The following is a 12,186-nucleotide window of genomic DNA, read 5'->3' on the forward strand; positions in this document are numbered from 1 at the left end:
CAGGGAAGTGTTTTAAGTTCTACCGTCAAAATTCTGTTTCTGGGCCGGTGCCGTGGCTCACGCCAGTAATCCCAACATTTTGGGAGACCGAGGCCAGCAGATCACTGGAGCTTAGGAGTTTGAGACCAGCCTGGCCAACACAGACCATCTTTACCAAAAATACAAAAATTAGCCAGGTGTGGTGGCTGCACCTGCAGTTCCAGCTACTCGGGAGGCTGAAGCAGGAAACTGGCTTGAGCCCAGAAGACGGAGGTTGCAGTGAGCCGAAATCGCGCCACTGCACTCCAGCCTGGACGACAGAGCAAAACTCTGTCTCAAAAAATAAAAAATCTGTTTCTAAAAATCGGGTGGGCTTTTACCAGGGCTGCTTTATGGCCGGGTTCCTCCAAGTCTACCCCACTCACCTAAAGAGTTAGCGGAGAATGGGGGCGGTTGGGGTGGGCTCGGTAGGTCACGGGCGGTGAAAACCGTGTGAACCCAGAAAGACGCCCAAAGCACGATGAGGACCGCTGCCGGCAGCCCGCCCCACCCTGGGCTCCTCCCCACACCCACTCGGGCAGCCGGGAGCCGGGACCCCAGAGAGCTGGCCTGGGCCGCCCCTGCCCGCCCCTAGTCCACGCCTCTCCCTCCCCCTTCTGCCCCCGCCCTCGACACCCTCGCCCCCCCGCCCCTGCCTCTCGCTCCCCACGTCTCTCGGCTCCTCCGCTCCCATCAGCCACCCCCGTCCCCGCCTCTCGCCCCCATCCGTCCCCATTTCCAGCCTCCCCCTGGCCCCGACTCAAGCCCCGCCCCCACCCCGCCTCTCGCCCCTCGCCCCTCTCTGCCCCCCCCTCCCCTCTCCTTCCCCGCCCGCCTCTCACGTAGAGGTTGGGCCGGACCTGCCCCGCCCCACAGAGCCCGGGTCCCGCCCCCACGTGGCTGGCAGCTTCCTGGCCCTATCATTTCTGCGCTGGCTTCAGCGGCTCCGCCCCGGCGCCGTGCCAGGGGGCCGGACACTCCAGTCGCGCGGCACAGGCCCTAGGCCGCTCAGGGCCATCCCGCCCCCTGCCCGCGCGCCGGCCTGCCGGGATTGGCCGAGCGCCGGCCTCCGCCCGAACCAGCGCGTTATGTAACGCGCCCCGGGGGCCCCGCCCCCTCGCCCTGGCTTATATAACCCGGGCGCACCGGCTCTCGCCCCGCCCCAGGGCCAATGGAGGCCTGCGGAGTCGGCCCCGACGGCCAATCGCGCGGCCCGGGGGCGGGGCCGGTCACGCGGCGGCGGGGGGCGCGGTGCCGGCTGCTGACCGGCACGCGGCGGGCCTCGAGACTGCGCGCGGGCGGCCCAGAGAGCGAGCGGCTGCGCGCGGGGCCGAGGGCGGGGGCAGCAGGTGAGTGCGCGGCCGGGCGGCAGTTCTGGGCACCCGGGCGCGGCGAAGGAGCCCCGCGAGCCCTGCCCTCGGTATTGGGGGGCCCCCGGAGCGTGGCGCTTCCTAGCCACCCGCCTCCCCGGGCCCCAGCCCTCGGCGCGCGGGAAAGTTGGGGCAGGGGTGAGGACCGCGCGGTTGGGGCGCCCCAGCCAGCCGGGCCGCTGGCGTCGGACTGTCTGTTCCACTTGTCCCTTGTTACCCTTGTCTCCTCCCCTTAGGCTGGACTCCTGAAAGTCGGGCGAGCTCCGGGTTTTGGAAATGCTGGAGGGAAAAGCTCCTCGGAGATGAGCGTGATCCCCTGGCTCGTGGTGGCCGCCTGTTCTCACTAACGCCATGGCGCGGACCAGAGTGAGAAACCGGTGTCTGTCGCTGACTGCAAAGTGAGCGAGAAGCAGGCTGCGGGCCGTCCCAGCACGACGTGGAGCCCCGCGGAGACCTCGAGATGCCCCGCGGGGAGGCTCCTGGCCCCGGGAGACGGGGAGCTGAGGACGAGGCCCTGGGCGAAGAATCGGGGGAGCGGTGGAGCCCCGAGTTCCATCTGCAGAGAAAATTGGCGGACAGCAGCCACAGGTGACGCGCTGGCTTCAGGCCCAAGGCCCCATGCGTTCGTTGTCCTTCCCCGGAGCAGGGAAAGGGGGACCTAAATCTTTTTATTCTTTTGCTTTGAAGCCCGGGGGAAAGTGTAAGTGGGAGACTTGGGCAGTGTAGGATGAAGTGATCCGTGACACTGAAGAAAATTACCGAAGAGTATCAGGAGGGAAAAGTGGTTACAAAAGTTAGCTGAGTTGGGGCTCAAGTGGATTAAGGGAAAGTAAGTGGAGAATGTTTGTCATTCACAAGTTGCTTTGCCTCGAGTTCCCCACCTGGAGGAAGAGGGGTCACCACCCTGTGGACTGAATGAACTGATGTAGAGCACTTAGAAACTTACCTGGTTTGCAGTTTGTGTTCCCTAAACTGCAAGATGCTGTTGTCTTCACGGGATGAAGTTGTAATTTTTTTTTTATCTTCCAGTGAACAGCAAGATCGAAACAGAGTTTCTGAAGAACTTATCATGGTTGTCCAAGAAATGAAAAAATACTTCCCCTCGGAGAGACGCAATAAAGCAAGCACTCTGGATGCCCTCAACTATGCCCTCCGCTGTGTCCACAGCGTGCAAGGTAAACAAGCCGGAGAGAAATTTGGTCCTACCAGTGCACCAGGACTCACACAAGCAGCCAAAGGAGTGGTCAGTGGGGTCTTAGACAAATAATTTGAGCTTTTTCTGGTGCGTTGTGGAAGATGAGCAGATCTACGCCGATTCCATTCGTGTCTTAATTGTTCACATGTGAAAGACCAGGAAAACTTTATAATAGTGTATAGTAACTATGCAATGTTTTGCTCATTTGTTGCAAGAGAGTAGAGTTTAGCATAAGCACATTTTGAAGGCTGACCTTTTAAAGAAACATTGTCTTCTATGGAAGTTATGGGAAAAAAATGCATTCCACGAAATAGTTACCTTTACATGCCATACACATACTTTCAAAATGTGGTAATGAGGCCGGGCGCGGTGGCTCACGTCTGTAATCCCAGCACTTTGGGAGGCCGAGGCGGGCAGATCACAAGGTCAGGAGATCCAGACCATCCTGGCTAATACGGTGAAACCACGTCTCTACTAAAAATACAAAAATTAGCCTGGTGTGGTGGCGGGCACTTGTAGTCCCGCTACTCGGGAGGCTGAGACAGGAGAATGGCGTGAACCCGGGAGGCGGAGCTTGCGGTGGGCCGAGATCGCGCCACTGCACTCCCGCCTGGGCGACAGAGCGAGACTCCGTCTCTAAAAAATAATAATAATAAAAATGCAGTAATGATATATCAGGAATTTGCCAAACTAAAAATGAACCATTGTAAACACTTCTCTCTGACATTTCAAGGGATTTCATTAAAGCCATATTCTGTCTAGCACAAAGCTCAGTGCTTCATATATGATACGTTCCTGAATGATGGAGTACTGTTTCTGCTCCCCCCCCCCCCAAAAAAATTGTGTATGCATCTGAAATTTTTAGTTAGTACCTTAAATGTATCTTGCTTCCTGTGATCCAGAACATGCAGAATTCATAAAATCAAATCTTAAGTTTGCACAACTATCAGTATTTTAGGTAAAAGCAGAAAATGATCTGTTTTTGAGAAAAATGCACTGAGGTGTTCTCATCTGAAAAAAATAATCCAGCTTGATAGTGATAAAATGGTTTCCTAAAGATACTGTTGTCACTGGACTACCTGTTTATCTCCCTGTGTTTCTTAGCAAACAGTGAGTTTTTCCAGATTCTCAGTCAAAATGGAGCACCTCAGGCAGATGTGACCATGTACAGTCTTGAGGAGCTGGCCACTATTGCTTCAGAACACACTTCCAAAAACACAGTAAGAATTCATGCATTTTGCCATATCAACCTGGGTGACTTTTCCTAAGGGCCTGCTCTAGATGTAGGTTTTAAGAAGAATAACAACGTTTCAGCAACCACAATTTGAAAGAAGCAAAGGAGGAACTGCTAAAGAGGCATGGTGTAGCTTCTCCGCCCTTGCCAAAGAAAACATCTAAAAGCAGAAGCAGCCCATTCTGTGTGCTGTGCAGTTCAGTGACTTTGGTTATGAGGTGCTTTTAGCTCCTTAGCATTCCTGAGCTTCTCTTGCATTAAGAGAAAACAAAAATTACACTGCAGAGTAATTTTCTGCATCTTATTCTAATCTCCAAATTGTTAATTTATATTTATATCATTCTTAGTTCCAATACCTACTACTTCAAGTTGTAACAACTGGATGTTATAGAACAGGTGAGTTGAGATGCTGTCATTGTTCCTAAAATTTTGGAAGAGACCTTCAGTATATCTTTTTAATCTCTCTTCTTGTTTGACAGAGTAATTGAGCCTCATGTTTGTTTGATACAGTGGAGATTACTTATTTTTATGTACAGACCTCAACATAATTGTTACTTAAAGATTTTGTAATAGTGGAACGTGAGCTATCCCTACTATTGTAACAGTGCTTATTTTATGTGCTGCAGGAGGTGCTATGGAGATTTTTTAAAATAGCTTAAGAAAATATTTGTCTTGTAAGATATTTAAAATAAAGCTAGAGAGGAAAGTATGCCAATGCTAGCAAACACAAACTGCTGATTATAAGTAAGTTTCATTTATGTGTAATGGAAGAAATTAGAGCAGTGATGCTTATGTAATGAGGTTTGTCAAGGACAGCTTCTTGAAGAAGGTGAATCTTCAGCATGTCTTAAAGCATAGAATCTGCGTTGATGACGAGAACACCGTCCACCCAGGTGTATGGCACAGTTTGCAGAGAAGTTATGTGCCATACATACGTATGTTTAGTCTGCATAGAATAAGCTAGTATATTTTTTGGCATAGAAATTGAACCTTCAGTAGGTGAAGTGCAGGTCTTAGGAGAATATTTAAGAAGGATGTTGGAGAAAATTATTTGAGGAGTTTTGTTGCATTTGTAGGTTGTGCCTGTGTATTTTAAGATACTGATCATGTTAGAGATCCAGAAGAAATTTACCTTTCAGGGAATATTGCTAGTGAGTATCTCAATATTTGCATTTATTTTAAATGTTTTTCATAGGATACCTTTGTGGCAGTATTTTCATTTCTGTCTGGAAGGTTAGTGCACATTTCTGAACAGGCTGCTTTGATCCTGAATCGTAAGAAAGATGTCCTGGCATCTTCTCACTTTGTTGACCTGCTGGCACCTCAGGACGTGAGGGTATTCTACGCGCACACTGCCAGAGCTCAGCTTCCTTTCTGGAACAACTGGACCCAGAGAGGTAACAGGACCAATGTTCAGATGTCTATCTTTCCTCATCAAGATCAGCTTCATTCTTAAAGGAATAGTACAGAAATTAACATTATTTAGAACATGCACACTATCTGGTTTTTCTTATTCCTGTTATAGAAAGTCATGTGATGAAAACAGCATTTTAAAAGCTTCTGATAACATAAAGACTCAATACATTTGTTTCCATTTTGTCATGTCTGTTTCACAGATTATATGTCATAAATATTATTTCATTCCCAGCATATTGTATAGTGGTTTAGTTGCTATGAAGGCTCTGTTTCCTTTAAGTTAAAATTAAATGTTTTTCCTCCTTCATGATTTCCTTGTATGAGAAATTTTACTTTGGAGATAAAATTCGAATCATTAAGCTGGGCATGGTGGCTCACGCCTATAATCCCAGCACTTTGGGAGGTTGAGGCAGATGGATCACCTGAGGTCAGGAGTTCCAGACCAGCCTGGCCAACCTGGTGAAACCCCATCTCTACTAAAAGTACAAAAATTAGTCAGGTATGGTAGTGCATGCCTGTAATCCCAGCTACTCAGGAGGTTGAGGCACAAGAAGTGCTTGAACCCGGGAGGCAGAGGTTGCAGTGAACCAAGATCACACCGTTGCACTCCAGCTTGGGCGACAAGAGTGAAACTCTGTTTCTGGAAAAAAAAAAAAAAAAAAAAAAATTCAGATCATTAGCTCTCTTACAGTTTTTCTTGCCCCGAAACTTATGAGTCTTATTACTTTGTTTTCCTTGTGGAATGCTTTTTTTCCTAATTCAGAGATGCCTGTTGCAGTTTTCTTTGTGACATTCAGTCTCGTGTGATCTTAGTTTATTTCTTTTTAGTCATCCTTTATTATTTTATATTTTTCGTGAAGTGTCTCTTAAAGAGCTTTAAATATATATATATATATATATATCAGCCTTCTCTTTGATTCCAAGCCTTTCTCTCTAATAAAAAAAAAATTCATTGTAGTAAAAAACACACACAGTTTACCATCTGTTATGGTTTGGCTGTGTCCCCACCCAAATCTCATGTTGAATTGTAACTCCCACAATTCCCCTGTGTTGTGGGAGGAACGCTGTGGGAGATAATTGCATCATGAGGGCATCTTTCCCATGCTCTTATGGTAGTGGATAAGTCTCATGAGATCTGATTGCTTTAAAAATGGGAGTTTCTCTGCACAAGCGCTCTCTCTTTTCCTGCTGCCATCCATGTAAGATGTAACTTGCCCCTCCTTGCCTTCTGCCATGATTGTGAGGCCTCCCCAGCCATGTGGAACTGTAAGTCCATTAAACCTCTTTCTTTTGTAAATTGCCCAGTCTTGGGTATGTCTTTATCAGCAGCATGCAAACGGACCTAATACACCATCTTAATCATTTTTAGGCATTCACTCCATTACTGTGAAGGATGTTTACATTGTTGTGAAACAGATCTCCATAACTTTTTCATCTTCATATCTGAAATTCTATCTACTATTTCTAATTTTTTACCCAGTAGTTAATTTAATGAAGGATAGCTTTGCATGTTTCTTCTTCCAATTATAGATTGCCCCATCTTTTAAAAATATTTTTACATAAGCTCCAGAAAACATGCGTGTTATCCTTGCTTGCTTCTAGCTCATCTCTTTTCCCATCTTTCAAAAATATTGATTTTATTTCTCATCCTCTTTCCTAAATACACATTTTCAACCTTTGTCTGTATTTGTTTCTCTGCTTTTGTTAGCTGTTCATTCCATAAACATGTATTTAATAATCACTGTGGGTCAAGAACTAGTCCGGATGCAGATACAGCTGTGAACAGGACATACACAATATTGTCTGCCAGGTCTTTCCCATTTTTTCCCCCAGGTATTTTTCCTTCAGCACTGCCTGTGTCTTTTCAACCTTTTCATTTCTGCTGATTACTGGGATATTTCCCTTCTGTATTAGTCCATTCTTACGCTGCTATAAAGAACTACCTGAGATTGGGTAATTAATAAAGGAGAGAAGTTTAATTGACTCACAATTCCACGTGACTGGGGAGGCCTCGGGAAACTTACAATCATGGCAGAAGGGGAAGCAAACATGTCTTTCTACACATGATGGCAGGAAGGAGAACAATGGGAGCCAAGTGAAGGAGGAAGCCCCTTATAAAACCCATCAGATCTCATGAGAACTTACTATCATGAGAACAGCATGGGGGAAACTGCCCCCATGATTCAATTACCTCCCACCGGGTTCCTCCCACCACACATGGGGATTATGGGAACTACAATTCAAGATGAGATTTGGGTGGGGACACAGCCAAACCGTATCATTCTGCTCTTGAGCCCTCCCAAATCTCATGTCCTAACATTTCAAAACACAATCATGCTTTTCCAACAGTCCCCCAAAGTCTTAGCTCATTCCAGCATTAGACCAAAAGTCCAAAGTCTCATATGTGACAAAGCAAGTCCCTTTCACCTATGAGCCTGTAAAATCCAGAGCAAGTTAGTTACCTCCTACGTACAATAGAGGTACAGGCATTGGGTAAATACACCCATTTCAAATGGGAGAAATTGGCCAAAACAAAGGGGCTACAGGCCCCTTGTAAGTCTGAAATCTGCTGAAGCAATAATTAAATACTAAAGCTCCAAAATAATCTTTGACTCCATGTCTCACATCCAGGTCATGCTGGTGCAAGAGGTGGGCTCCTACAGCCTTGGGCAGCTCTGCCCCTGTGGCTTTGCAGGGTACAGACTCCCTTATGGCTGGTTTCATGGGCTGGCATTGAGTGTCTATGGCTTTTCTGGGCACACAGTGCAAGCTGTCGGTGGATCTACCATTCTTAGATCTGGAGGATGGTGGCCCTCTTCTCACAGCTCCACTAGGCAGTGCCCCAGTGAAGACTGTGAGGGCTCCAAACCCAAATTTCCCTTACACATCTGTCTTAGCAGAGGTTCTATATGAGGGCTTCGCCCCTGTAGCAAACTTCTGCTTGGACATCCAGGTATTTCCATACATCCTCTGAAATCTAGGCAGAGGTTTCCAAACCTCAGTTCTTGTCTTCTGCACACCTGCAGGACCAACACCATATGGAAGCTGACAAGGAATAGGGCTTGCACCCTCTGAAGCTATGGCCTGAGCTGTACCTTGGTCCCTTTTAGCCATGGCTGGAGCTGAAGCAGCTGGAATGGAGGGCACCACGTCCCAAGGCTGCACAGAGTAGTGGGGGCCTGGACAGGCCCAGAAAACCATTTTTTCCATCGTAGGCCTCAGCCTGTGATGGGGGGGGCTGCTGTGAAGTCTTTGACATGCCCTGAAGACATTTACCCCATTGTCTTGGTGATTAACATTTGGCTTCTTGTTACTTCTGCAAATTTCTGTAGCAGGCTTGAATTTCTCCTCAGAAAATGGGTTTTTCTTTTCCATTGCATCTTCAGGCTACAAATTTTCCAAGTTCTTAGGCTCTGCTTCCTCTTTAATGCTTTGCCATTTAGAAATTTCCTCTGTCAGATACCTAAGTCATCTCTCTCAGGTTCAAAGTTCACAGATCTCTAGGCCAGAAGCAAAAATTGCCAGTCTCTTTGCATAGCAGAAGTGTCCTTTACTCCAGTCCCAGCAAGTTCCTCATCTCTATCTGAGACCACCTCAGCTTGCACTTCATTGTCCGTATCACTATCAGCATTTTGCTCAAAGCCATTCAACAAGTCTCTAGGAAGTTCCAGACTTTCCCACATTTTCTTGTCTTCTTCTGAGCCCTCCAGACTGTTCCAGTGTCTGCCTGTTACCCAGTTCCAAAGTCACTTCCACATTTTTGGGTATCTATGGCAGCACCCCACTCTTTGCAGTACAAGTTTACTGTATTAGTCCATTTTCATGCTGCTAATAAAGACATACCCAAGACTGGCTAATTTATAAAGGAAAGAGTTTTAATTGACTCAGTTCAGCATGGCTGGGGAGGCCTCAGGGAACTTAACAATCATGGCAGAAGGGGACATGTCCTTCACATGGCAGCAGCAAGGAGAAGCGCCAAGCAAAAGAGGGGAAAGCCTCTTATAAAACCATCAGGGCTCATGAGAACTCACTATCACGAGAACAGGATGATGGCAGCCACCCCCATGATTCAGTTATCTCCCACCAGGTCCCTCCCTTGACGTGGTCATTATGGGAACTACAATTCAAGGTGAGATTTGGGTGGGGACACAGCCAAACCATATCACCTTTTATGTAAAATCTTAATATGCCCTGAAATAATTCTTTTGGATCTCAAAATTCACTTATGCCATAAGGCACGATGTAATTCTAGTTTACTCTTTATATTGTACTTTTGCCTTATGAATCTCAAGGATTGATACTCTTACTGAGAGCAGTTGGTTAATGCCACCCCCTTTCTAGGCTATGCCTGTGTTACCCCCTTCGATTCCTTACTTTGAGCACATAGAACATCAAGAGGACTTAGGAAGCCATCCACTCAGCTGTTGTCAACCTCTGGTCCTGTATTAGAATATGTTTCTATTTAACATGTCTTGTACAAACCTGTTAGAGGGATCTGACCATTACTTCTTCAGAGCATGCTTTTAGAAACAAGCATCACATATTTACAGCCTGGGAATGGAAATACATTGTGGACTCATGTCTGCTGTCTTAGATCACGTAGTCTGGCTTTCAGTGGTCCAGGACTTCTAGTGAGTGCAGTTTGAGTTCAGGTGTCTGGTGTGTTGAATAAATGGTATAAGCAAACTGACCTCACAGTAGAGGCTGTTTTCTGTAGAAGATTATACCAATCTTCAGTGCTTTATTAATGCTTTCTGATTCTTCGGTGATCGTCCCTTAGAAGTATCAAGACCTGGGCTGCTTATTCAATATTTTAGTTCTTTTGGATTTTCACTGTTTATGCCACCTTCAGTGTATATTTTTTGAACTTCTCACAGTTTCCATGGTTCCTATAACTGAAGACTTCTTGTTTCAGTGAACAAATGCCCAAAAGATATTCAGGAAGCTCTAATTAGAGGAAATACATATAGTCAACAAACACTGGGCAGAAATTTCAGTCTCCTCATCTCCTAAGGCAAGTTTAGACATTTCTGAATTGTCACCTCATAAATCAGTAAAACTGGTGCAGAAATCAAAAGAATTGCTAGCAAATGATTGCCATGAGGGTTGTGAGAAAACATTAATAAAACTCTGAAGATTGGTACAGTTTTCTGGAGGTTTATCCATACACAATAAAGTCATAAAATGATTCTATCATTTAACCTAGGAACACAACTTTTTGAAATTTATCCAAAGAGCTTAAAGAAAAAAAGAAAATTGTATATCGTATAGCTAAGAAGCTGAAAATAGTCTGAATTCCCAATTTTTTAGAAAGGTCCAGACTATTACAATGGGATGGAATATTACCACCAGAATAATTGTGTCCAAGGATCATTACATTGACCTTTGAGATGATGAACATGGGCAGTTTGGGAACTATGAAAAGTAGTAAGGGGAAGAGATAAAGCCGATTCTCACTGTTATACCTGAGGCTCACAGTTCCAGTACGAAAACCAATACTAGTATTTCCCAATTCTAGTATTGTGACTGGATCTCAAAATGAAGGAAGAGGGTTCTATTTTAATCAAGGAGGCCTCTCTCTTTTTTAAAAAATAGTTTGTTGTTCGGTAATGGTACAACATTGTTTCACTGAGAAAGACTTGGCTAAGAGGGAGTGACTGACTAGGCATCTTTCTTTCTAGCAGCTCCACGTTATGAATGTGCTCCGGTGAAACCTTTTTTCTGCAGGATCCGGTAAGTATAGTGGCTCGTGGAAGCCAGCAACAGTAGATTATGCTCTGAGTTTATTTTGCAGTTAGTTTGATTCTTGTGTATTCAGCTCACTTCTGTTGTGAGATACAAAAAATAAGACTTGGTTCTTGCCACAAGGAGTTCGTATTTTGATTGAGAAGAGACATACTCATGAGAAAACTAGATAATAATGCAATAGGAGGCTGGGCACAGTGGCTCATGCCTGTAATCCTAGCACTTTGGGAGGCGGAGGCGGGCGGATCACAAGGTCAAGGGGTCGAGACCATCCTGAGCAACATGGTGAAACGGCGTTTCTACTAAAAATACAAAAATTAGTTAGGCGTGGTAATGCACACCTGTAGTCCCAGCTACTCGGGAGGCTGAGGCAAGAGAATAGCTTGAACTTGGGAGGTGGAGGTTGCAGTGAGCTGAGATGGCGCCATTGCACTCCAGCCTGGCGACAGAGCGAGACTCTGTCTCAAAAAAAATAAAAATAAATAATAATAATAATAATAAATGCGATAGGAAAAAAGTCTAGAAAAATCTTAACTCTAGGAGCGTATAAGAATCACTAGATGTGAAGTACACTTTAAAGTGACCATTGTTTTGGGCGCTTTTTTGTTTAGCTTTTTGTTTTTCAGTCACATTTTTTTTTTTTTTTTGAGACGGAGTCTTGGTCTGTCGCCCAGGCTGGAGTGCAGTGGCGCAATCTCGGCTCACTGCAAGCTCCGCCTCCCGGGTTCACGCCATTCTCCTGCCTCAGCCTCTCCAAGTAGCTGGGACTACAGGCGTCTGCCACCACGCCCGGCTAATTTTTTGTATTTTTAGTAGAGACGGGGTTTCACCGTGGTCTCGATCTCCTGACCTCGTGATCCGCCCGCCTCGGCCTCCCAAGTGCTGGGATTACAAGCGTGAGCCACCGCGCCCGGCTTTCAGTCACATTTAAAATTAATTTTTGAAATTTTTAATAGCTTTAAAGAAAGCAAGAGATTTATATTTGTGAGAAGGATTTAAAAGATCTAGAGACAGTGAATCAGAAGAAAATAGATGAAAATTTTAACAGTAGTTGATTGCTGGTAGGAATTACTACTGAATTTTTTATCTTCTAAATTTGCTGCAATATATTATTAGTGTTCCTTTTATGTTATATACATAATATATGTAATATATATATTCCGTTATGTTATATATTACGTATATAAGATGACATAATATATTATGTT

The 12,186-nt window shown here is 45.6% G+C and overlaps 1 protein-coding gene across 9 annotated transcripts in view; it reads left to right on the forward strand.

Moving 5' to 3' along the window:
- Positions 1–1,209: 1,209 nt before the first annotated feature.
- PER3 (period circadian regulator 3) overlaps positions 1,210–12,186 on the forward strand; it is a 61,878-nt gene continuing 50,901 nt past the window's right edge. For 3 of the 9 annotated variants that reach the window (XM_032758797.2, XM_032758799.2, XM_032758801.2), the window contains exons 1-6: positions 1,213–1,367; positions 1,625–1,976; positions 2,418–2,563; positions 3,688–3,803; positions 5,013–5,214; positions 10,915–10,966. In XM_032758797.2, coding sequence (XP_032614688.1) covers positions 1,849–1,976; positions 2,418–2,563; positions 3,688–3,803; positions 5,013–5,214; positions 10,915–10,966 — 644 coding nt within the window. In that variant the 5' untranslated portion in view covers positions 1,213–1,367; positions 1,625–1,848. The other 6 variants (XM_032758804.2, XM_058443923.1, XM_032758800.2 and 3 more) reach the window with 5 other exon arrangements.

Source organism: Hylobates moloch, unplaced genomic scaffold (assembly GCF_009828535.3).
Source record: "Hylobates moloch isolate HMO894 unplaced genomic scaffold, HMol_V3 SCAFFOLD_9, whole genome shotgun sequence".
In the NCBI taxonomy this organism is placed as follows: Eukaryota; Metazoa; Chordata; class Mammalia; order Primates; family Hylobatidae; genus Hylobates; species Hylobates moloch.